The sequence below is a fragment of the Mytilus galloprovincialis genome, chromosome 12, assembly GCF_965363235.1.
Source record: "Mytilus galloprovincialis chromosome 12, xbMytGall1.hap1.1, whole genome shotgun sequence".
Lineage (NCBI taxonomy): Eukaryota > Metazoa > Mollusca > Bivalvia > Mytilida > Mytilidae > Mytilus > Mytilus galloprovincialis.
Window position 1 is genome coordinate 73,649,326 of NC_134849.1, and position 24,084 is coordinate 73,673,409.

The 24,084-nt window shown below is 36.0% G+C and overlaps 1 protein-coding gene and 1 long non-coding RNA gene across 2 annotated transcripts; one reads left to right on the forward strand and one right to left on the reverse strand.

The window, feature by feature from the left end:
* Positions 1–241: 241 nt before the first annotated feature.
* On the reverse strand, positions 242–14,417 carry LOC143053637 (uncharacterized). Its single transcript, XR_012971442.1, has 2 exons — positions 14,310–14,417; positions 242–400 (listed from the first exon to the last, which is right to left on the reverse strand). It is a non-coding gene; the product is annotated as an uncharacterized LOC143053637 (long non-coding RNA).
* Positions 14,418–16,732: 2,315 nt separating this feature from the next.
* LOC143054802 (uncharacterized) lies at positions 16,733–22,255 on the forward strand. Its single transcript, XM_076227858.1, has 4 exons — positions 16,733–17,354; positions 17,971–18,093; positions 21,501–21,662; positions 22,087–22,255. Exons 1-4 carry the CDS (start codon positions 16,781–16,783, stop codon positions 22,203–22,205), a joined length of 978 nt encoding a protein of 325 aa, XP_076083973.1. The 5' UTR covers positions 16,733–16,780; the 3' UTR covers positions 22,206–22,255.
* Positions 22,256–24,084: the final 1,829 nt, after the last annotated feature.

A 24,084-nucleotide genomic window follows, 5' to 3' on the forward strand; every position in this document is an offset into this window, starting at 1 on the left:
GGAAATATTTTGGACAACCCTCTTATTTACAATATCATTTGATCAACACCTAGTGGTCTTTGGTGGTATCTCGCATAACATTAATAAGGTCCTTTTTAAAAGGCAACTTGAAATTATTGGTCCCATATTTATGTGCTATAGCAAATGTATGGGCTGCTGATCTGCATATATGATAGCAATATATTCTTATGTTTTCAATGACCCCTTATTTCTTCACTCCACTTTATAAGATAGAAATAAATGTTATTCCATATTTTATTGGTTTTTTTAAAGGTATCATAATTTAGACATAAAGACAAAACTAAGCACAGTGAAAAAAGTCTACTCTGTCCTGTAAAGTTTGAGATGTTTTTGTTGTTCAATCTTTGTCACTTGTATGGAAACACTAAATCTTGATAACCTACAACAGAAATATTATCACTTTTATTTCAATTCAATTGTTGCAGTTATCATGCATGTAATAGAGAAAATGATAAATTAGACCAGATCTCCACATTAATAATATCAAAACTAGAGGCTTCAATGAGCCTGTGTCACTCACATGATACTTTTATTTACAATTGATGCATGATACAGAAATTGTCCATACCAACCGTCAGTGTTTACCTTACAATACAGTACTTCTATACACTGTCTGTATACAGTATTTGTTGGATTTTGTCCATACCTATCGTCGATGTTTGACATAAAATACAATACTCCTATATACCGTATATCAACAGTATTTGTCTATACCTACCGTCGGTGGTTAACATACAATACAGTCCTCCTATATACCGTCTATCAACAGTATTTGTCTATACCTACCGTCAGTGGTTAACATACGATATAGTACTCCTTTGCACCGTCCATCAACAGTATTTGTCTATACCTACCGTCGGTGGTTAACATGCAATAAAGTGCTCCTATATACCGTCTATCAACAGTATTTGTCTATACCTATCGTCGGTGGTTAACATACAATATAGTGCTCCCATAAACCGTCTATCAACAGTATTTGTCTATACCTACTGTCGGTAGTTAACATACAATATAGTGCTCCTGTATACAGTCTATCAACAGTATTTTTCTATACCTACTGTCGGTAGTTAACATACAATATAGTGATCCTATCTACAGTCTATCACCAGTATTTGTCTATACCTACAGTCGGTAGTTAACATACAGTATAGTGCTCCTATACACCGTATATCAACAGTATTTGTCTGTACCTACCGTCGGTGGTTAACATACAATACAGTGCTCAATTACACATTCTATTGACAGTTGTCTATACCTACCGTCGGTGATTAACATGCAATATAGTGCTCCTATATACCGTCTATCAACAGAATTTATCTATACCTACCGTCGGTGATTAACATACAATAAAATGCTCCTATATACCGTCTATTATTAATTTTTTTTCTAAACCTACCGTCGGTAGTTAACATGCGATATAGTGCTCCTATATACCGTCTACCAACAGTATTTATCTATACCTACCGTCGGTGGTTAACATGCAATATAGAGCTTCTATATACCGTCGATCAACAGTATTTGTTTATACCTACCGTCGGTGGTTAATATACAATATAGTGCTCCTATATACCGTCTATCAACAGTGTTTGTCTATACCTACTGTTGGTAGTTAACGTACAATGTAGTGCTCCTATATACCGTCTATCAACAGTATTAGTCTACACCTACTGTCGGTAGTTAACATACAATATAGTGCTTCTATATACCGTCGATCAACAGTATTTGTTGATACCTACCGTTGGTGGTTAACATACAATATAGTGCTCCTATATACCGTCTATCAACAGTATTTGTCTATACCTACTGTTGGTAGTTAACGTACAATATAGTGCTCCCATAAACCGTCTATCAACGTATTTGTCTATACCTACTGTCGGTAGTTAACATACAATATAGTGCTCCTATATACCGTCTATCAACAGTATTTGTCTATACCTATCGTCGGTGGTTAACATACAATATAGTGCTCCTATAAACCGTCTATCAACAGTATTTGTTTATACCTACTGTCGGTAGTTAACATAAAATATAGTGCTGCTATATACAGTCTATCAACAGTATTTGTCTATACCTACTGTCGGTAGTTAACATACAATATAGTTCTCCTATATACCGTCTATCACCAGTATTTGTCTATACCTACTGTCAGTAGTTAACATACAATATAGTGTTCCTATATACCGTCTATCAACAGTATTTGTCTATACCTACTGTCGGAAGGTAACATACAATATAGTGCACCTATATACCGTCTATCAACAGTATTTGTCTATACCTACTGTCGGTGGTTAACAAACAATATAGTGTTCCTATATACCGTCTATCAACAGTATTTGTCTATACCTACTGTCAGTAGTTAACATACAATATAGTGTTCCTATATACCGTCTATCAACAGTATTTGTCTATACCTACCGTCGGTGGTTAACATACAATATAGTGCTCCTATATACCGTCTATCAACAGTATTTGTCTATACCTACTGTTGATAGTTAACGTACAATGTAGTGCTCCTATATACCGTCTATCAACAGTATTAGTCTATACCTACTGTCGGTAGTTAACATACAATATAGTGCTTCTATATACCGTCGATCAACAGTATTTGTTTATACCTACCGTCGGTGGTTAACATACAATATAGTGCTCCTATATACCGTCTATCAACAGTATTTGTCTATACCTACTGTTGGTAGTTAACATACAATATAGTGCACCTATATACCGTCTATCACCAGTATTTGTCTATACCTACAGTCGGTAGTTAACATACAGTATAGTGCTCCTATACACCGTATATCAACAGTATTTGTCTGTACCTACCGTCGGTGGTTAACATACAATACAGTGCTCCATTACACATTCTATTGACAGTTGTCTATACCTACCGTCGGTGATTATCATGCAATATAGTGCTCCTATATACCGTCTATCAACAGAATTTATCTATACCTACCGTCGGTGATTAACATGCAATAAAATGCTCCTATATATCGTCTATTATTAATTTTTTTTCTAAACCTACCGTCGGTAGTTAACATGCGATATAGTGCTCCTATATACCGTCTACCAACAGTATTTATCTATACCTACCGTCGTTGGTTAACATGCAATATAGAGCTTCTATATACCGTCGATCAACAGTATTTGTTTATACCTACCGTCGGTGGTTAACATACAATATAGTGCTCCTATATACCTTCTATCAACAGTATTTGTCTATACCTACTGTTGGTAGTTAACGTACAATGTAGTGCTCCTATATACCGTCTATCAACAGTATTAGTCTATACCTACTGTCGGTAGTTAACATACAATATAGTGCTTCTATATACCGTCGATCAACAGTATTTGTTGATACCTACCGTCGTTGGTTAACATGCAATATAGAGCTTCTATATACTGTCGATCAACAGTATTTGTTTATACCTACCGTCGGTGGTTAACATACAATATAGTGCTCCTATATACCGTCTATCAACAGTATTTGTCTATACCTACTGTTGGTAGTTAACGTACAATATAGTGCTCCCATCAACCGTCTATCAACGTATTTGTCTATACCTACTGTCGGTAGTTAACATACAATATAGTGCTCCTATATACCGTCTATCAACAGTATTTGTCTATACCTATCGTCGGTGGTTAACATACAATATAGTGCTCCTATAAACCGTCTATCAACAGTATTTGTCTATACCTACTGTCGGTAGTTAACATACAATATAGTGCTGCTATATACAGTCTATCAACAGTATTTGTCTATACCTACTGTCGGTAGTTAACATACAATATAGTGCTCCTATATACCGTCTATCACCAGTATTTGTCTATACCTACTGTCAGTAGTTAACATACAATATAGTGTTCCTATATACCGTCTATCAACAGTATTTGTCTATACCTACTGTCGGAAGGTAACATACAATATAGTGCACCTATATACCGTCTATCAACAGTATTTGTCTATACCTACCGTCGGTGGTTAACATACAATATAGTGTTCCTATATACCGTCTATCAACAGTATTTGTCTATACCTACTGTCAGTAGTTAACATACAATATAGTGTTCCTATATACCGTCTATCAACAGTATTTGTCTATACCTACCGTCGGTGGTTAACATACAATATAGTGCTCCTATATACCGTCTATCAACAGTATTTGTCTATACCTACTGTTGGTAGTTAACGTACAATGTAGTGCTCCTATATACCGTCTATCAACAGTATTAGTCTATACCTACTGTCGGTAGTTAACATACAATATAGTGCTTCTATATACCGTCGATCAACAGTATTTGTTTATACCTACCGTCGGTGGTTAACATACAATATAGTGCTCCTATATACCGTCTATCAACAGTATTTGTCTATACCTACTGTTGGTAGTTAACATACAATATAGTGCACCTATATACCGTCTATCACCAGTATTTGTCTATACCTACAGTCGGTAGTTAACATACAGTATAGTGCTCCTATACACCGTATATCAACAGTATTTGTCTGTACCTACCGTCGGTGGTTAACATACAATACAGTGCTCCATTACACATTCTATTGACAGTTGTCTATACCTACCGTCGGTGATTATCATGCAATATAGTGCTCCTATATACCGTCTATCAACAGAATTTATCTATACCTACCGTCGGTGATTAACATGCAATAAAATGCTCCTATATACCGTCTATTATTAATTTTTTTTCTAAACCTACCGTCGGTAGTTAACATGCGATATAGTGCTCCTATATACCGTCTACCAACAGTATTTATCTATACCTACCGTCGTTGGTTAACATGCAATATAGAGCTTCTATATACCGTCGATCAACAGTATTTGTTTATACCTACCGTCGGTGGTTAACATACAATATAGTGCTCCTATATACCTTCTATCAACAGTATTTGTCTATACCTACTGTTGGTAGTTAACGTACAATGTAGTGCTCCTATATACCGTCTATCAACAGTATTAGTCTATACCTACTGTCGGTAGTTAACATACAATATAGTGCTTCTATATACCGTCGATCAACAGTATTTGTTGATACCTACCGTCGTTGGTTAACATGCAATATAGAGCTTCTATATACTGTCGATCAACAGTATTTGTTTATACCTACCGTCGGTGGTTAACATACAATATAGTGCTCCTATATACCGTCTATCAACAGTATTTGTCTATACCTACTGTTGGTAGTTAACGTACAATATAGTGCTCCCATAAACCGTCTATCAACGTATTTGTCTATACCTACTGTCGGTAGTTAACATACAATATAGTGCTCCTATATACCGTCTATCAACAGTATTTGTCTATACCTATCGTCGGTGGTTAACATACAATATAGTGCTCCTATAAACCGTCTATCAACAGTATTTGTCTATACCTACTGTCGGTAGTTAACATACAATATAGTGCTGCTATATACAGTCTATCAACAGTATTTGTCTATACCTACTGTCGGTAGTTAACATACAATATAGTGCTCCTATATACCGTCTATCACCAGTATTTGTCTATACCTACTGTCAGTAGTTAACATACAATATAGTGTTCCTATATACCGTCTATCAACAGTATTTGTCTATACCTACTGTCGGAAGGTAACATACAATATAGTGCACCTATATACCGTCTATCAACAGTATTTGTCTATACCTACCGTCGGTGGTTAACATACAATATAGTGTTCCTATATACCGTCTATCAACAGTATTTGTCTATACCTACTGTCAGTAGTTAACATACAATATAGTGTTCCTATATACCGTCTATCAACAGTATTTGTCTATACCTACCGTCGGTGGTTAACATACAATATAGTGCTCCTATATACCGTCTATCAACAGTATTTGTCTATACCTACTGTTGGTAGTTAACGTACAATGTAGTGCTCCTATATACCGTCTATCAACAGTATTAGTCTATACCTACTGTCGGTAGTTAACATACAATATAGTGCTTCTATATACCGTCGATCAACAGTATTTGTTTATACCTACCGTCGGTGGTTAACATACAATATAGTGCTCCTATATACCGTCTATCAACAGTATTTGTCTATACCTACTGTTGGTAGTTAACGTACAATATAGTGCTCCCATAAACCGTCTATCAACGTATTTGTCTATACCTACTGTCGGTAGTTAACATACAATATAGTGCTCCTATATACCGTCTATCAACAGTATTTGTCTATACCTATCGTCGGTGGTTAACATACAATATAGTGCTCCTATAAACCGTCTATCAACAGTATTTGTCTATACCTACTGTCGGTAGTTAACATACAATATAGTGCTGCTATATACAGTCTATCAACAGTATTTGTCTATACCTACTGTCGGTAGTTAACATACAATATAGTTCTCCTATATACCGTCTATCACCAGTATTTGTCTATACCTACTGTCAGTAGTTAACATACAATATAGTGTTCCTATATACCGTCTATCAACAGTATTTGTCTATACCTACCGTCGGTGGTTAACATACAATATAGTGCTCCTATATACCGTCTATCAACAGTATTTGTCTATACCTACTGTTGGTAGTTAACGTACAATGTAGTGCTCCTATATACCGTCTATCAACAGTATTAGTCTATACCTACTGTCGGTAGTTAACATACAATATAGTGCTTCTATATACCGTCGATCAACAGTATTTGTTTATACCTACCGTCGGTGGTTAACATACAATATAGTGCTCCTATATACCGTCTATCAACAGTATTTGTCTATACCTACTGTTGGTAGTTAACATACAATATAGTGCACCTATATACCGTCTATCACCAGTATTTGTCTATACCTACAGTCGGTAGTTAACATACAGTATAGTGCTCCTATACACCGTATATCAACAGTATTTGTCTGTACCTACCGTCAGTGGTTAACATACAATACAGTGCTCCATTACACATTCTATTGACAGTTGTCTATACCTACCGTCGGTGATTATCATGCAATATAGTGCTCCTATATACCGTCTATCAACAGTATTTGTCTATACCTACCGTCGGTGGTTAACATACAATATAGTGTTACTATATACCGTCTATCAACAGTATTTGTCTATACCTACTGTCAGTAGTTAACATACAATATAGTGTTCCTATATACCGTCTATCAACAGTATTTGTCTATACCTACCGTCGGTGGTTAACATACAATATAGTGCTCCTATATACCGTCTATCAACAGTATTTGTCTATACCTACTGTTGGTAGTTAACGTACAATGTAGTGCTCCTATATACCGTCTATCAACAGTATTAGTCTATACCTACTGTCGGTAGTTAACATACAATATAGTGCTTCTATATACCGTCGATCAACAGTATTTGTTTATACCTACCGTCGGTGGTTAACATACAATATAGTGCTCCTATATACCGTCTATCAACAGTATTTGTCTATACCTACTGTTGGTAGTTAACGTACAATATAGTGCTCCCATAAACCGTCTATCAACGTATTTGTCTATACCTACTGTCGGTAGTTAACATACAATATAGTGCTCCTATATACCGTCTATCAACAGTATTTGTCTATACCTATCGTCGGTGGTTAACATACAATATAGTGCTCCTATAAACCGTCTATCAACAGTATTTGTCTATACCTACTGTCGGTAGTTAACATACAATATAGTGCTGCTATATACAGTCTATCAACAGTATTTGTCTATACCTACTGTCGGTAGTTAACATACAATATAGTTCTCCTATATACCGTCTATCACCAGTATTTGTCTATACCTACTGTCAGTAGTTAACATACAATATAGTGTTCCTATATACCGTCTATCAACAGTATTTGTCTATACCTACCGTCGGTGGTTAACATACAATATAGTGCTCCTATATACCGTCTATCAACAGTATTTGTCTATACCTACTGTTGGTAGTTAACGTACAATGTAGTGCTCCTATATACCGTCTATCAACAGTATTAGTCTATACCTACTGTCGGTAGTTAACATACAATATAGTGCTTCTATATACCGTCGATCAACAGTATTTGTTTATACCTACCGTCGGTGGTTAACATACAATATAGTGCTCCTATATACCGTCTATCAACAGTATTTGTCTATACCTACTGTTGGTAGTTAACATACAATATAGTGCACCTATATACCGTCTATCACCAGTATTTGTCTATACCTACAGTCGGTAGTTAACATACAGTATAGTGCTCCTATACACCGTATATCAACAGTATTTGTCTGTACCTACCGTCAGTGGTTAACATACAATACAGTGCTCCATTACACATTCTATTGACAGTTGTCTATACCTACCGTCGGTGATTATCATGCAATATAGTGCTCCTATATACCGTCTATCAACAGAATTTATCTATACCTACCGTCGGTGATTAACATGCAATAAAATGCTCCTATATACCGTCTATTATTAATTTTTTTTCTAAACCTACCGTCGGTAGTTAACATGCGATATAGTGCTCCTATATACCGTCTACCAACAGTATTTATCTATACCTACCGTCGTTGGTTAACATGCAATATAGAGCTTCTATATACCGTCGATCAACAGTATTTGTTTATACCTACCGTCGGTGGTTAACATACAATATAGTGCTCCTATATACCTTCTATCAACAGTATTTGTCTATACCTACTGTTGGTAGTTAACGTACAATGTAGTGCTCCTATATACCGTCTATCAACAGTATTAGTCTATACCTACTGTCGGTAGTTAACATACAATATAGTGCTTCTATATACCGTCGATCAACAGTATTTGTTGATACCTACCGTCTGTGGTTAACATACAATATAGTGCTCCTATATACCGTCTATCAACAGTATTTGTCTATACCTACTGTTGGTAGTTAACGTACAATATAGTGCTCCCATAAACCGTCTATCAACGTATTTGTCTATACCTACTGTCGGTAGTTAACATACAATATAGCGCTCCTATATACCGTCTATCAACAGTATTTGTCTATACCTATCGTCGGTGGTTAACATACAATATAGTGCTCCTATAAACCGTCTATCAACAGTATTTGTCTATACCTACTGTCGGTAGTTAACATACAATATAGTGCTGCTATATACAGTCTATCAACAGTATTTGTCTATACCTACTGTCGGTAGTTAACATACAATATAGTGCTCCTATATACCGTCTATCACCAGTATTTGTCTATACCTACTGTCAGTAGTTAACATACAATATAGTGTTCCTATATACCGTCTATCAACAGTATTTGTCTATACCTACTGTCGGAAGGTAACATACAATATAGTGCACCTATATACCGTCTATCAACAGTATTTGTCTATACCTACCGTCGGTGGTTAACATACAATATAGTGTTCCTATATACCGTCTATCAACAGTATTTGTCTATACCTACTGTCAGTAGTTAACATACAATATAGTGTTCCTATATACCGTCTATCAACAGTATTTGTCTATACCTACCGTCGGTGGTTAACATACAATATAGTTCTCCTATATACCGTCTATCAAAAGTATTTGTCTATACCTACTGTTGGTAGTTAACGTACAATGTAGTGCTCCTATATACCGTCTATCAACAGTATTAGTCTATACCTACTGTCGGTAGTTAACATACAATATAGTGCTTCTATATACCGTCGATCAACAGTATTTGTTTATACCTACCGTCGGTGGTTAACATACAATATAATGCTCCTATATACCGTCTATCAACAGTATTTGTCTATACCTACTGTTGGTAGTTAACATACAATATAGTGCACCTATATACCGTCTATCAACAGTATTTGTCTATACCTACCGTCGGTGGTTAACATACAATATAGTGTTCCTATATACCGTCTATCAACAGTATTTGTCTATACCTACTGTCAGTAGTTAACATACAATATAGTGCTCCTATATACCGTCTATCACCAATATTTGTCTATACCTACTGTCGGTAGTTAACATACAATATAGTGCTCCTATATACCGTCTATCAACAGTATTTGTCTATACCTACTGTTGGTAGTTAACGTACAATATAGTGCTCCCATAAATCGTCTATCAACAGTATTTGTCTATATCTACTGTTGGTAGTTAACGTACAATGTAGTGCTCCTATATACCGTCTATCAACAGTATTAGTCTATACCTACTGTCGGTAGTTAACGTACAATATAGTGCTCCTATATACCGTCTATCAACAGTATTTGTCTATACCTACTGTCGGTAGTTAACATACAATATAGTGCTCCTATATACTGTCTATCAACAGTATTTGTCTATACCTACCGTCAGTAGTTAACAAACAATATAGTGCTCCTATATACCATCTATCAACAGTATTTGTCTATACCTACTGTCGGTAGTTAACATACAATATAGTGCTTCTATATACCGTCTATCAACAGTATTTGTCTATACCTACCGTCGGTAGTTAACATACAATATAGTGCTCCTAAATATACCGTCTATCACCAGTATTTGTCTATACCTACCGTCGGTAGTTAACATACAATATTGTTCTCCTATATACCGTCTATCAACAGTATTTGTCTATACCTACTGTCGGTAGTTAACATACAATATAGTGCTCCTATATACCATCTATCAACAGTATATGTCTATACCTACCGTCGGTGGTTAACATACAATATAATGCTCCCATATACCGTCTATCAACAGTATTTGTCTATACCTACTGTCGGTAGTTAGCATACAATATAGTGCTCCTATATACCTACTATCAACAGTATTTGTCTATACCTACCGTCGGTGGTTAACATACAATATAGTGCTCCCACAATGTATATACCGTCTATCAACAGTATTTGTCCATACCTACCGTCGGTGGTTAACATACAATATAGTGCTCCCATATACCGTCTATCAACAGTATGTGTCTATACCTACTGTCGGTAGTTAACATACAATATAGTGCTCCTATATACCGTCTATCAACAGTATTTGGCTATACCTACCGTCGGTAGTCAACATACAATATAGTGCTCCTATATACCGTCTATCAACAGTATATGTCTATACCTACCGTCGGTGGTTAACATACAATATAGTACTCCCATAAACCGTCTATCAACAGCATTTGTCTATACCTACTGTCGGTAGTTAACATACAATATAGTGCTTCTATATACCATCTATCAACAGTATTTGTCTATACCTACCGTCGGTGGTTAACATACAATATAGTGCTCCTATATACCGTCTATCAACAGTATCTGTCTATACCTACTGTCGGTAGTTAACATACAATATAGTGCTCCCATATACCGTCTATCAACAGTATTTGTCTATACCTACCGTCGGTGGTTAACATGCAATATCGTCCTCCTATATACTGTCTATCAACAGTATTTGTCTATACCTACCGTCGGTGGTTAACATACAATATAGTGCTCCTATATACCGTCTATCAACAGTATTTGTCTATACCTACTGTCGGTAGTTAACATACAATATAGTGCTCCTATATACCATCTATCAACAGTATATGTCTATACCTACCGTCGGTGGTTAACATACAATATAATGCTCCCATATACCGTCTATCAACAGTATTTGTCTATACCTACTGTCGGTAGTTAACATACAATATAGTGCTCCTATATACCTACTATCAACAGTATTTGTCTATACCTACCGTCGGTGGTTAAAATACAATATAGTGCTCCCACAATGTATATACCGTCTATCAACAGTATTTGTCCATACCTACCGTCGGTGGTTAACATACAATATAGTGCTCCCCATATACCGTCTATCATCAGTATGTGTCTATACCTACTGTCGGTAGTTAACATACAATATAGTGCTCCTATATACCGTCTATCAACAGTATTTGTCTATACCTACCGTCGGTAGTTAACATACAATATAGTGCTCCTATATACCGTCTATCAACAGTTTATGTCTATACCTACCGTCGGTGGTTAACATACAATATAGTACTCCCATAAACCGTCTATCAACAGCATTTGTCTATACCTACTGTCGGTAGTTAACATACAATATAGTGCTTCTATATACCATCTATCAACAGTATTTGTCTATACCTACCGTCGGTGGTTAACATACAATATAGTGCTCCTAAATACCGTCTATCAACAGTATCTGTCTATACCTACTGTCGGTAGTTAACATACAATATAGTGCTCCCATATACCGTCTATCAACAGTATTTGTCTATACCTACTGTCGGTAGTTAACATACAATATAGTGCTCCTATATACCGTCTATCAACAGTACTTGTCTATACCTACCGTCGGTGGTTAACATACAATATAGTGCTCCTATATACCGTCTATCAATAGTTTTTATCTATACCTACTGTGGGTAGTAAATATACAATATAGTGCTCCTATATACCGTCTATCACCAGTATTTGTCTATACCCACTGTCGGTAGTTAACATACAATATAGTGCTCCTATATACCGTCTATCACCAGTATTTGTCTATACCTACCGTCGGTGATTAACATACGATATAGTGCTATTACATATACCGTCTATCAAGAGTTTTAGTCTTTACCTACTGTTGGTAGTTAGCATACAATATAGTGCTCCTATATACCGTCTATCAACAGTATTTGTCTATACCTACTGTCGGTAGTTAACATACAATATAGTGCCCCTACATGTGTATATACCGTATATCAACAGTATTTGTCTATACCTACCGTCGGCGGTTAACATACAATATAGTGCTCCTATATACCGTCTATCAAGAGTTTTAGTCTATACCTACCGTCGGTGGTTAACATACAATATAGTGCTCCAATATACCGTCTATCAACAGTATCTGTCTATACCTACCGTCGGTGGTTAACATACAATATAGTGCTCCTATATACCGTCTATCAACAGTATTAATCTATACCTACTGTGGGTAGTTAATATACAATATAGTGCTCCTATATACCGTCTATCAACAGTATTTGTCTATACCTACCGTCGGTGGTTAACATACAATATAGTGCTCCTATATACCGTCTATCAACAGTATTTGTTTATACCTACCGTCGGTGGTTAACATACAATATATTGCTCTTATATACCGTCTATCACCAGTATTTGTCTATACCTACCGTCGGAGGTTAACATAGAATATAGTGCTCCTATATACCGTCTATCAACAGTATTTGTCTATACCTACTGTCGGAGGTTATCATAGAATATAGTGCTCCTATATACCAAGAGGGATAACGGATCTGCATCTAGAATTTATCATGCTGCCCTTTTTTTGGATTTTTAAAATTCTTGTTATCCCTCAATTTTTACATTCATCCCAAATAATACAACAGTATTCAATTAGGGGCAGAACACCCATTGTATTATGTTTTCTTGCAGTTATATAAAAAAAATGTATTTAAGAAAGATGGTATATTGTGGATGATATATTAGCACAACCTTGGTCAATTTGATTTCTGCAGTTACTTAGTGGGCTGTCAATTTTGAAACTAATATTTTTTCACATGAAGAATTTTGTAATACTTTAATTTATTATCAAGTTTGGTTGAAAAGTCTGAATAGTTTCTGCTTTGTTCCAGTAATCAAACATTTTGTTTCATTTGCATCTATGAACATGTTATTCATTTTACACCACTCTTCAACCCTGTACAAATCTTCTTGAACATCATCATTTATATTTTCTAGATGTTTCCCCCTGATTTATGAATAGTGGTGTCATCAGCATATACAACGATATAGGTCTGTTTCACAATTTTTAATGCATAAGGGAAGGTCATTTATAAATAGCACAAACAATAGAGGACAAGGTATAGAACATTGGGGAACACCAAATTTTACATGTTGTTGTTCAGAGTTAACATTACAAATGTATACCTTTTGTTATTCAGGTACGACTTAAAAAAACTAACAGTAGTCTCACTAAATCCATACATGTCGAGCTTTAAACAAAGAAAGTCATATTCTACCAAATCAAAAACTTTTTTTTAAATCTTAATAAAATTGCTAGGTTTAAATTACCATCTTTCATTTCTTGCAACCATGTGTCAATGATATTAAATAAATGTCAAGCTCAATCCAGTATATATTCCAAGTTATGGACAAATGATAATGCTATTAAAAATACCAAATCATAACCAGTGCTTTTCTTTTTTTCTATTTATAGTATATGACTAGGTAATAATGATTATTTTTTTCAACTATTTTCATACTTTTTTGTTTCCTCTACTTTTGTATCAAGGGCATAATTGTTTATGGCAAACTAAGCATCTGCATAATCAAACTATTCCTAACTATACTCTACCTCAAATTCTGGAAACTGCAGAATTTTTGTCATAGCAGTCTTATGGTAGCTGAACTATTTCTATTTTTTGTAAATCTGGATTAATAAGTCTTTTGTCAAATTCTGTGGATATAGAAAAAAAACATTACAGAATTATCAAAATTATGTGTGTATAATGTTTGTGTACAGTCATTCAACTAAAAAAATAAAAAAAATATTTTTTTGTGTATAAATAAATAATTGTGATTTTAATGTCTTAATATTATAAAAAAAACTTCAAAAGATTAAATTTAAATTATAATCTAAACATGAAAGAGCACATATAAATCAACTTTTTACTCAGATTTATATCTAAAACCAGTTATAACTGGCTATAATAGCTTTGACTTCAGAAATGTCATCATCTAATTTTACAAATCAGTATTTATTTGGTGGCACTTCCTGCACACTAAGTATGTTATGCCTTAGGTTTAATTTTGATGCAATCACATTTCAGAAGGTACATGTCTTGAACAATTTAATGAATGAATTACAATTTTAAACTCAGTTTAGGCTGACCTGAGGTCAATAGTCTTAAACAATGTCATCAAACTATCAGTTTTACTGTAATATATTGATATTGTGACATTTATGGGAAAGAGCATATGAGTTAGTCATATTGGTCAATACAATGGAAAGTTTATAGCTGAGACTACTATAACACTATGTGTTATACTAGTAGTCTCAGTTTATAACTATGTTAATGTTAATTATATACATGACATAATAATTAAATCATTTAAAAAACTATTCCAAAGATTTCTCTCAAATCATGTTTACATTTTTTTAGAGAAGAGTCTGTCTGAAATATATTCAGGGGTAGTCCAAATAATTATGACTTCTTAAAAAGCTATATTATGAGAAAAAAGGGGGGGGGGGGTCTATTATGTTTTTTTCATACAGGAGGAAGACGTCAAAGCAACAAAAAAAAAAACCAACAAAACAAATAAAATAATAGCCTGTCAAGACGTCCTTATATCATAATAATTTGGTCTAATTTTGGGATAATACATTTAACTTCCTTTGATGTCGGGGAGGGGAAAAGTTTTGACGATTAATTATTCTTGAAACTAACCATTATTATTTCTTATTGTTACTTTGTTAAGCGAGCGCGATGTGTGGTTCTCGAGTTATTTTAAAAAAGGGGGGGGGGGGTTGTTACTATATCAAATTTACCCAGTTTGGAGACAATAAATATTTAATATAAATCTAACCATAAACTCCAATGTTCCTGCTTTTTTTAGCAGAACAAACACGATGGCATTCTCGTCTCTGTTATAATCAATAGTTAACTCATTTCATCTTCCAGGTTATTTCTTAATCAATTATGATTATCAGCTGTCTATCTATTTACCATGTTTATGTTAAACTGGTCCGTAATTCCATCGTAGTGTATCAATAAGTGAACACAACAGGGATCCAGTTTATTAAACGTCTGTAAACCGAGGTATATAATATACAAGGTTCCTGAGTCAGTAACCGTAACTATCACCGTGCTTTGTGCGCATGCGCAAGAAACACCAACAATAAGGATAAAACAGGGTACATAGTTCCGTAATTTCGTATATTTTTCTTATCTTCATACTAAAGAGCTCCAAAAGTAGGCGTGCTTAGGTGCACTGGGCGGGTCTAAAAACCGACTCTCGGTGGTTAACGTCTCTCGATGGTTAACTTTAAGTGCCTACCTTTTTTGAGTGCCAGTGGCTAGCTAACATTGGGAAGGTAAGACGTTTCCCAATGCAAAATTGGAGAAGTTTAACGTCTATAAAAGTAATGAAACGGACTTCAAATAATAAAAAATCTTAATAAAACTGGTTGATCGTATAACATAATTATATTAGAACTTATAAAAATGTATGTATACAATTTGAGGCCCTTTATTGTCTTGCTGTGAAATCCGTACGCTATCCTATAATTGTCAACTTTTTATACATTGTGACTTGGATAGTTGCCTCATTGTACTCATGCCACATCTTATTTATATTCTATAGTTACAGTGTTGAATATACATTTCATATCTTATGCTGCGTGATGATAATTGTAGCAATACTCATATTGTGAATTTAAGATAAAATATCATGATTGGTGGTTACTATTCAATTTGGTTTCCACTTTTATACATGAGATTGGTGCCGTTTGTGTTTACAGAACAGAGGATGCATATATGCCCAAAAAAATGCAATAGAGAAAAATAGGCCAATTTTGGTGACTAATCGAATTAATCCAAGAAGTAAAATTTTCGGAAAGTTTTCAGATTTATATGTCAAATATTTTTGTTGAACATCAATTGACATGTTCAAGTTGAAGACAGATCGTAACCAAAATTACAACTTATAATCGTTCAGTTTTTATTTATTCGTGTCAAAATCTTGATTGAAACTTTGCTTGACATTACTATCTGTAAGGTCACTACACCAAACAAGATAAGAGAACATTGACATTTCCCAATAGAAATGGCGACGAATGTATTGTACTTATATGGATTAACCTTAACAGCTTTACTTGGAATAACCTATGGTTTACTAGAGAGTTGTCCACATCCGTGTATGCAGGGAGGGCATCGATACTGTCACCCTATACCTTGTCCTCATCCGCCATGCAACAACTCATTCACACCAGAGGGCGCTTGTTGTCCAGTATGTCCGAACAGCACTGATTGTCCTCATCCATGTACCCAAGGCGGTAGACACTTTTGTGAACCAATACCGTGTCCTAAGCCTCCATGTGACAACCCTGTTACTCCAACGGGCGCCTGCTGCGCAGAGTGCAAAAATGGAACCGATTGTCATCACCCATGTATGCAAGGAGGAAAGAGGTATTGCAGACCTATTCCTTGTCCGGCACCTCCATGTAATAATTCTTTTGTACCATACGGCGCATGCTGTCCGGTATGTCCAAATACACCGGACTGTCCACACCCATGCAAACAAAGTGGAAGTCATTTCTGTGGACCGATCCCGTGCCCTAAACCTCCGTGCGACGACCCCGTGACAATAGAGGGAACATGTTGCCCACAGTGTCCTAACCGTAAGTATTCGACACTATGATGTATAGGAGACAGAAGATGTGGTGAGATTGCAATTAATTAGACAACTACCACACCAGAGACAAAATTGACGTAGAAGTTAACAAAAATAGGTCATCGTACGGCTTTCAACAATGATCAAAACTACACCGCGAATTCAAAAATAAGAATACATGTAACGTTATAATGGCCAATCAGACAACTGTTCATTAGACATGCATGTAATCATTATGCCCACAAAATATAAGATCATCATTAAATTATATATTATCAAGTTTTTATCAATAGAAAAAAGGTTAAGTTACATTTGTTAAAATACTTATGTTCAGAGAAGAGGGAGAGCTATGCAATGTCAGATGACATATAAAAATGAAGATTTAGTATGATTGCCAATGAGACAACTTCTCAAAAGAGACCAAATCATACAGAAATTTACAACTATAGTTAATCGTGTGGTCTTCAACAATGAGCAAAGCCCACACCGCATATATATAGTCCACTTTTATACCTTGATTAAAAACAAATAGTCTTTTTTTTTTAAATTCTGTGCAGTATTTTTTTTTCTTGACTCAATTTGTTAGTCATGTCAAATTATAGTTGTTCTTTTTTTTATTGTAGACTGTCCTCATCCATGTACAGTTAATGGTCACAAGTTTTGTTACCCGCCCCCGTGCCCACCACCGCTACCAAACTGTACACACACACACACCCCTCCAGGAGAATGTTGTGCAATATGCAATGGTGAGATGGTATATCATGTCTGCAATCAGAATACACTTTAAATCAAAGCATTCTACTTAAATAGCTTGACCCCGCGACCACAATGATTACCGCATTGACTCAACGGTTATGTTGCCATAATGTAAAAAGCTTATTTTATTCTTCTTACGAATAATAACTCTGCTTTATTACAATAGCGATGACCGACAGATATATGCAAAAACCGGTGACCCATTGGACTATATGACAATAACGATAACCACTAGCACTTAATGGCGATAACGATGATCCCATCACTCTTATGACGATAACCATCAGGGTTGCGTTCAATATCATAGCAGCTACTAAGGACTACGTAGATTTTTGACTACTAAACGTGTAGCTAGCCTAGCTGCAAAATTGATTTAGTAAGTAGCTAGGCTAGCTACACGTTCAGTCAAAAATCTACGTTGCCCTTTGTAGCTGCTACGATATTGAACGCAACTCTGCACTATATGACGATAACGATGACAACCGGCACTCCACGGCGATAACGTTTACCAATAGCACTATATGGCGATAACGATGAACAACAGCACTATATGACAATACAGATGAACAACATCACTTTATGGCTATAACGATGACCAATAACACTCTATGGTGATAACAATGACCAACAGCACTATATGCAAAAAAAAAAAACAGCTGACGATCAGCACTATATGGCAATAACGACGACCAACACTATTATATGGCGATAACGATGACCAACAGCACTATATGCATAAAAAAACGCTGACGATCAGCACTATATGGCAATAACGACGACCAACACTATTATATGGCGATAACAATGACCAACAGCACTATATGCAAAAAAAAAACGCTGACGATCAGCACTATATGGCAATAACGACGACCAACACTATTATATGGCGATAACGATGACCAACAGCACTATATGCAAAAAAAAAACGCTGACGATCAGCACTATATGGCAATAACGACGACCAACACTATTATATGGCGATAACGATGACCAACAGCACTATATGCATAAAAAAACGCTGACGATCAGCACTATATGGCAATAACGACGACCAACACTATTATATGGCGATAACAATGACCAACAGCACTATATGCAAAAAAACCGCTGACGATCAGCACTATATGGCAATAACGACGACCAACACTATTATATGGCGATAACGATGACCAACAGCACTATAAGTCGATAACGATGACAAACAGCACACTCAGAGGCGATAACGATGATCAATAACACTCTATGGTGATAACGATGACCAACAGCACTATATGCAAAAAACGATGACGATCAGCACTATATGGCAATAACGATGACCAACAGCACTATAAGGCGATAACGATGAACAACAGTATTATATGGCGATAACGATGACCAACAGCACTCTGGCGATAACGATGACCAACAGCACTATATGCAAAAAAAAAAATATGATGACGATCGACACTTTAAAGCTTTAACGATGATCAATAGCACGTAATGAGGATAACAATGGCATAAAGCCTCCTATGGCACTAACGATGACAGACAGCACTCTATGGCGCTAACGATGACAGACAGCACTCTATGGCACTAACGATGACAGACAGCACTCTATGGCGCTAACGATGACTAACAGCACTCTATGGCGCTAACGATGACTAACAGCACTCTATGGCGATAACGATGATCAACATCACACTTATGGCGATAACGATGACCACCAGCACTTTATGGCGATAACGATAACCAACAGCGCTATATCGCAATGCCGATAACCAACAGCACTTTATAGCTTTTACAATGACAAACAACACTCCATGGTGATAACGATAACCAACAGCACTATAATTATGCTCAACAGCATATATGGCGATAACGATGACAAAAAATCATCTATGGCGATAACGATGACAAAAAAATCATCTATGGCGATAACGATGACCACCAGCACTTTAGGGTGATAACTATAACCAACAGCAGTCCATGCGATAACGATGACCACTAGCAAACTGGAATTAGTAATGACCACCAGCACTCTATGGCAATAGTGAAAACAACCTCAATTAACTTTACGGCCACAATGATGACCACTTGTTATAGTTTTATTGTTATCGACCCATTATGGGATCCAGGGGGGGGGGTGGTCCGGGGGTTTGAACCCCCCTTTTTTGACGATCAATGCATTTGAATGGGAGCATACAGTTGGAACCCCCCTTTACTCTGGGTTGGGAACCCCCCTTTTTAAAATGGCTGGATCCGCCCCTGCGACCAATCAACTTATCATATATACTAGTAGAAAGGAATGTTGTTGTTTTATGTAAAACTATACGGTTGGTAATATGCATCTTTCATTCTCATTTTTGTCTGTTTTTTTTACTTGTTCCACATACATATATATATGCGCACTATATTATTAGTACATTCTTTCTTATTATTGAGTGTAAGCTCAAATATATTTTGATATACATGTATCTTTTACCAAAAGCATAAAATACCAACAATTAATTCTAATGTATTAAATTGTAAATGGACTAACACCTGATTAATTACTTAGCAATGCTAAATATTGATGATGTGCAACACCTCAACTTACGATCTGTCTCTAATAATGATCTTTTTGTTCCAAGACCAAATACAAATTTTTATAAAAAAAACATCTTTTCATTATTCTGCAACCAAAGTATGGACTAATTTACCACTCGAAATAAAAAAAAATGTCGTATAAATGTGGAATTATTCAAGAAACATTGTTATAATCATTTTCTTTAAAATTATACATGTTATATGCAAGTCAAATAATTTGTTTTCCTTTAAAAAACTTTATCAAATATTGCCATTTATTACCATTTGTATATTTGAATAATTGAATTGTGTATATACTAGTGATATATTTAAGAATTGAATGCTTCTTTTTGTAGCTTCATTGGGGTGTAAAAGCGTTGACCAAAGTACATTTTGTATGAAGTGCGGAAGTGCTTCATTCTAAAAATGTGCGCACGGTCAACGCTTTTACAACCCTATGAAGTTACAAAAAGAAGCATTCAATACTTATAATTACATTTTTTACCTATGATCATGAAAACACGATTTTTTTTAAAATTTAATTCACCTGTGCACTTTATTGTGGGACCACGTGTTATCATGAATGATAAGTTTTATTGAGTAATGCAATTGCTTATGAAATAACACGTGATGTGCAGTTAGCCAATCAGAATAAAGTATTATAATGAAACATACATCTAATGTAATTATATTGTAATATATATTGTATCTTAATGTATGAATGTTAACTCTTAGTATGCATGTATTTTGTTTGAGGGCCAATTGTGTCGAGTGGTATACATAGTATACTTATGTGATGAGTTTTGATAAATATTTTTTTTATCAAACTTTTTGTTTTTGGATCTTTCTTCAGATACGATGGTAACAACTGCAGCAATACGTAAAGATACTACAGACTGTCCGTACCCTTGTGAACAAGGTGGTCAGCATTACTGTCACCCTTTACCATGTCCAATGCAACCATGTGCTGATCGGGTCCTTCTTAAGGGAGCCTGTTGCGAGTCCTGTCCAAATGGTGAGTGATCATATATAATGTATATTATAGTTTATATTATATTTATATTATAGTTATACTTTTTAATAATGGTTCTATCATTACCCCTTTATTTGTTTTGATACCATTTTAAAGGAACGACTTCTACATCGAAAATTCATCTTTTTTGAGGAACATATTTTTCCTCTTAAAATATTGGTTCTCAAGCGCGGATCCAGCCATTTAAAAAAAGGGGGGGGGGGTTCCAACTATACGCTCCCATCCCATTCAAATGCATTGATCGGCCCCCAAAAAAGGGGGTTCCAACCACCGGACCCCCCCCTGATTCCGCCACTGGTTCTATCAAACACAAGAAGGGTGGTCAGTGCCTTTATAGTCCTGTTACATTTGTATTTGTATTTGGATGTTCTTTAGATTTCCAATGTAATTGCATTTTACATTTTAGGACCAAACTGCATGATAGAGGGTCACATTTTCCCAGCCTTTAAGGACATTATACATGAAGAAAAACTATGTAGGTGTACTGGACTCACAGGAAAGTGCAATGAAATTCTTGCCTCGTAAAACGTAGTTCAAAAATATCAATCATGATACAATAAACATATTCATAGCTAGTTCTTCTGTATTTGTTTTAAGTCAACGAGTTCGTCATCTCATCAACGAGTTATTCATCTCTCCAACGAGTTCGTCATATCATCAAAGAGTTCGTCATCTCATCAACGAGTTCGTCATCTCATCAACGAGTTCTTCATCTCTCCAACGGGTTCGACATCTCATAAACGAGTTCGACATCTCTCCAAAGAGTTCGTCATCTCATAAACGAGTTCGACATCTCTCCAACGAGTTCGTTATCTCTCCAACGAGTTCGTCATCTCAACAACGAGTTCGTCATCTCATCAACGAGTTTGTCATCTCGCCAACGGGTTCGACATCTCATAAACGAGTTCGACATCTCTCCAACGAGTTCGTCATCTCATAAACGAGTTATACATATCTCCAACGAGTTCGTCATCTCTCTCACGAGTTCGTCATCTCAACAACGGGTTCGACATCTCTCCAACGAGTTTGTCATCTCTCCAACGGGTTCGACATCTCATAAACGAGTTCGACATCTCTCCAACGACTTCGTCATCTCATAAACGAGTTCGACATCTCTCCAACGAGTACGTCATCTCTCCAACGAGTTCGTCATCTCAACAACGGGTTCGACATCTCTCCAACGAGTTTGTCATCTCTCCAACGGGTTCGACATCTCATAAACGAGTTCGACATCTCCCCAACAAGTTCGTCATGTCTCCAACGAGTTCGTCATCTCTACAACGAGTTCGTCATCTCATCAACGAGTTTGTCATCTCTCCAACGGGTTCGACATCTCATAAACAAGTTCGACATCTCTCCAACGAGTACGTCATGTCTCCAACGAGTTCGTCATCTCTACAACGAGTTCGTCATCTCATCAACGAGTTTGTCATCTCTCCAACGGGTTCGACATCTCATAAACGAGTTCGAAATCTCTCCAACGAGTTCGTCATCTCATCAACGAGTTTGTCATCTCTCCAACGAGTTCGTCATCTCTCCAACGAGTTCGTCATCTCTCCAACGAGTTCGTCATCTCAACAACGAGTTCGTCATCTCATCAACGAGTTTGTCATCTCTCCAACGGGTTCGACATCTCATCAACGAGTTCGTCATCTCACCAACGAGTTTGTCATCTCATCAACGAGTTCGTCATCTTACCAACGAGTTCGTCATGTCATCAACGAGTTCGTCATCTTACCAACGAGTTCGTCATCTTATCAACGAGTTCGTCATCTCATCAACGAGTTTGTCATCTCATCAACGAGTTCGTCATCTTACCAACGAGTTCGTCATGTCATCAACGAGTTCGTCATCTTACCAACGAGTTCGTCATCTCACCAACGAGTTCGTCATCTCATCTATGAGTTCGCCATCTCATCAACGAGTTCGTCATTTAAGTCGACGAGTTCGTCATCTCTCCAACGAGTTCGTCATCTCACCAACGAGTTCGTCATCTCACCAACGAGTTCGTCATCTCAGCAACGTGTTCATCATGTTATAAACGAGTTTGTCATCTAATTAACGAGTTCGTCATCTCGTCAAAATGTCAAAGAATAATTCATAAAATAGAACTGATATCTGAACTATTTCGTATCCTTTGAACTCCGTTGTTTGGGGAATGACCACAGCTTTTTCTCTTTCATGTTTCGTGTGTTTTTTTTTATTATTATATTATTACTTAATTTTACCAAATAGCCAAAATAGCTCTTATCTACACGATGCAACAACAGGTGTACTTTAAATACAATGCAAGTATATATCCTTGGAGGAATATAAATAATAATAAATATAAGGGCAGCACTTATAAACAACTAGTATTATAAATTATAATACTAGTTGTTTATAAGTGCTGCCCTTATATTTA

Bases quoted from the DNA above. Each gene is read 5' to 3' on its own strand.
- LOC143054802 (XM_076227858.1), top strand. From the start codon at position 16,781: ATGGCGACGAATGTATTGTACTTATATGGATTAACCTTAACAGCTTTA. The intron at 18,094-21,500 runs GTGAGATGGTAT...ATCTTTCTTCAG, and splicing joins ATGTTGTGCAATATGCAATG to ATACGATGGTAACAACTGCA. The intron at 21,663-22,086 runs GTGAGTGATCAT...TTTACATTTTAG, and splicing joins TTGCGAGTCCTGTCCAAATG to GACCAAACTGCATGATAGAG.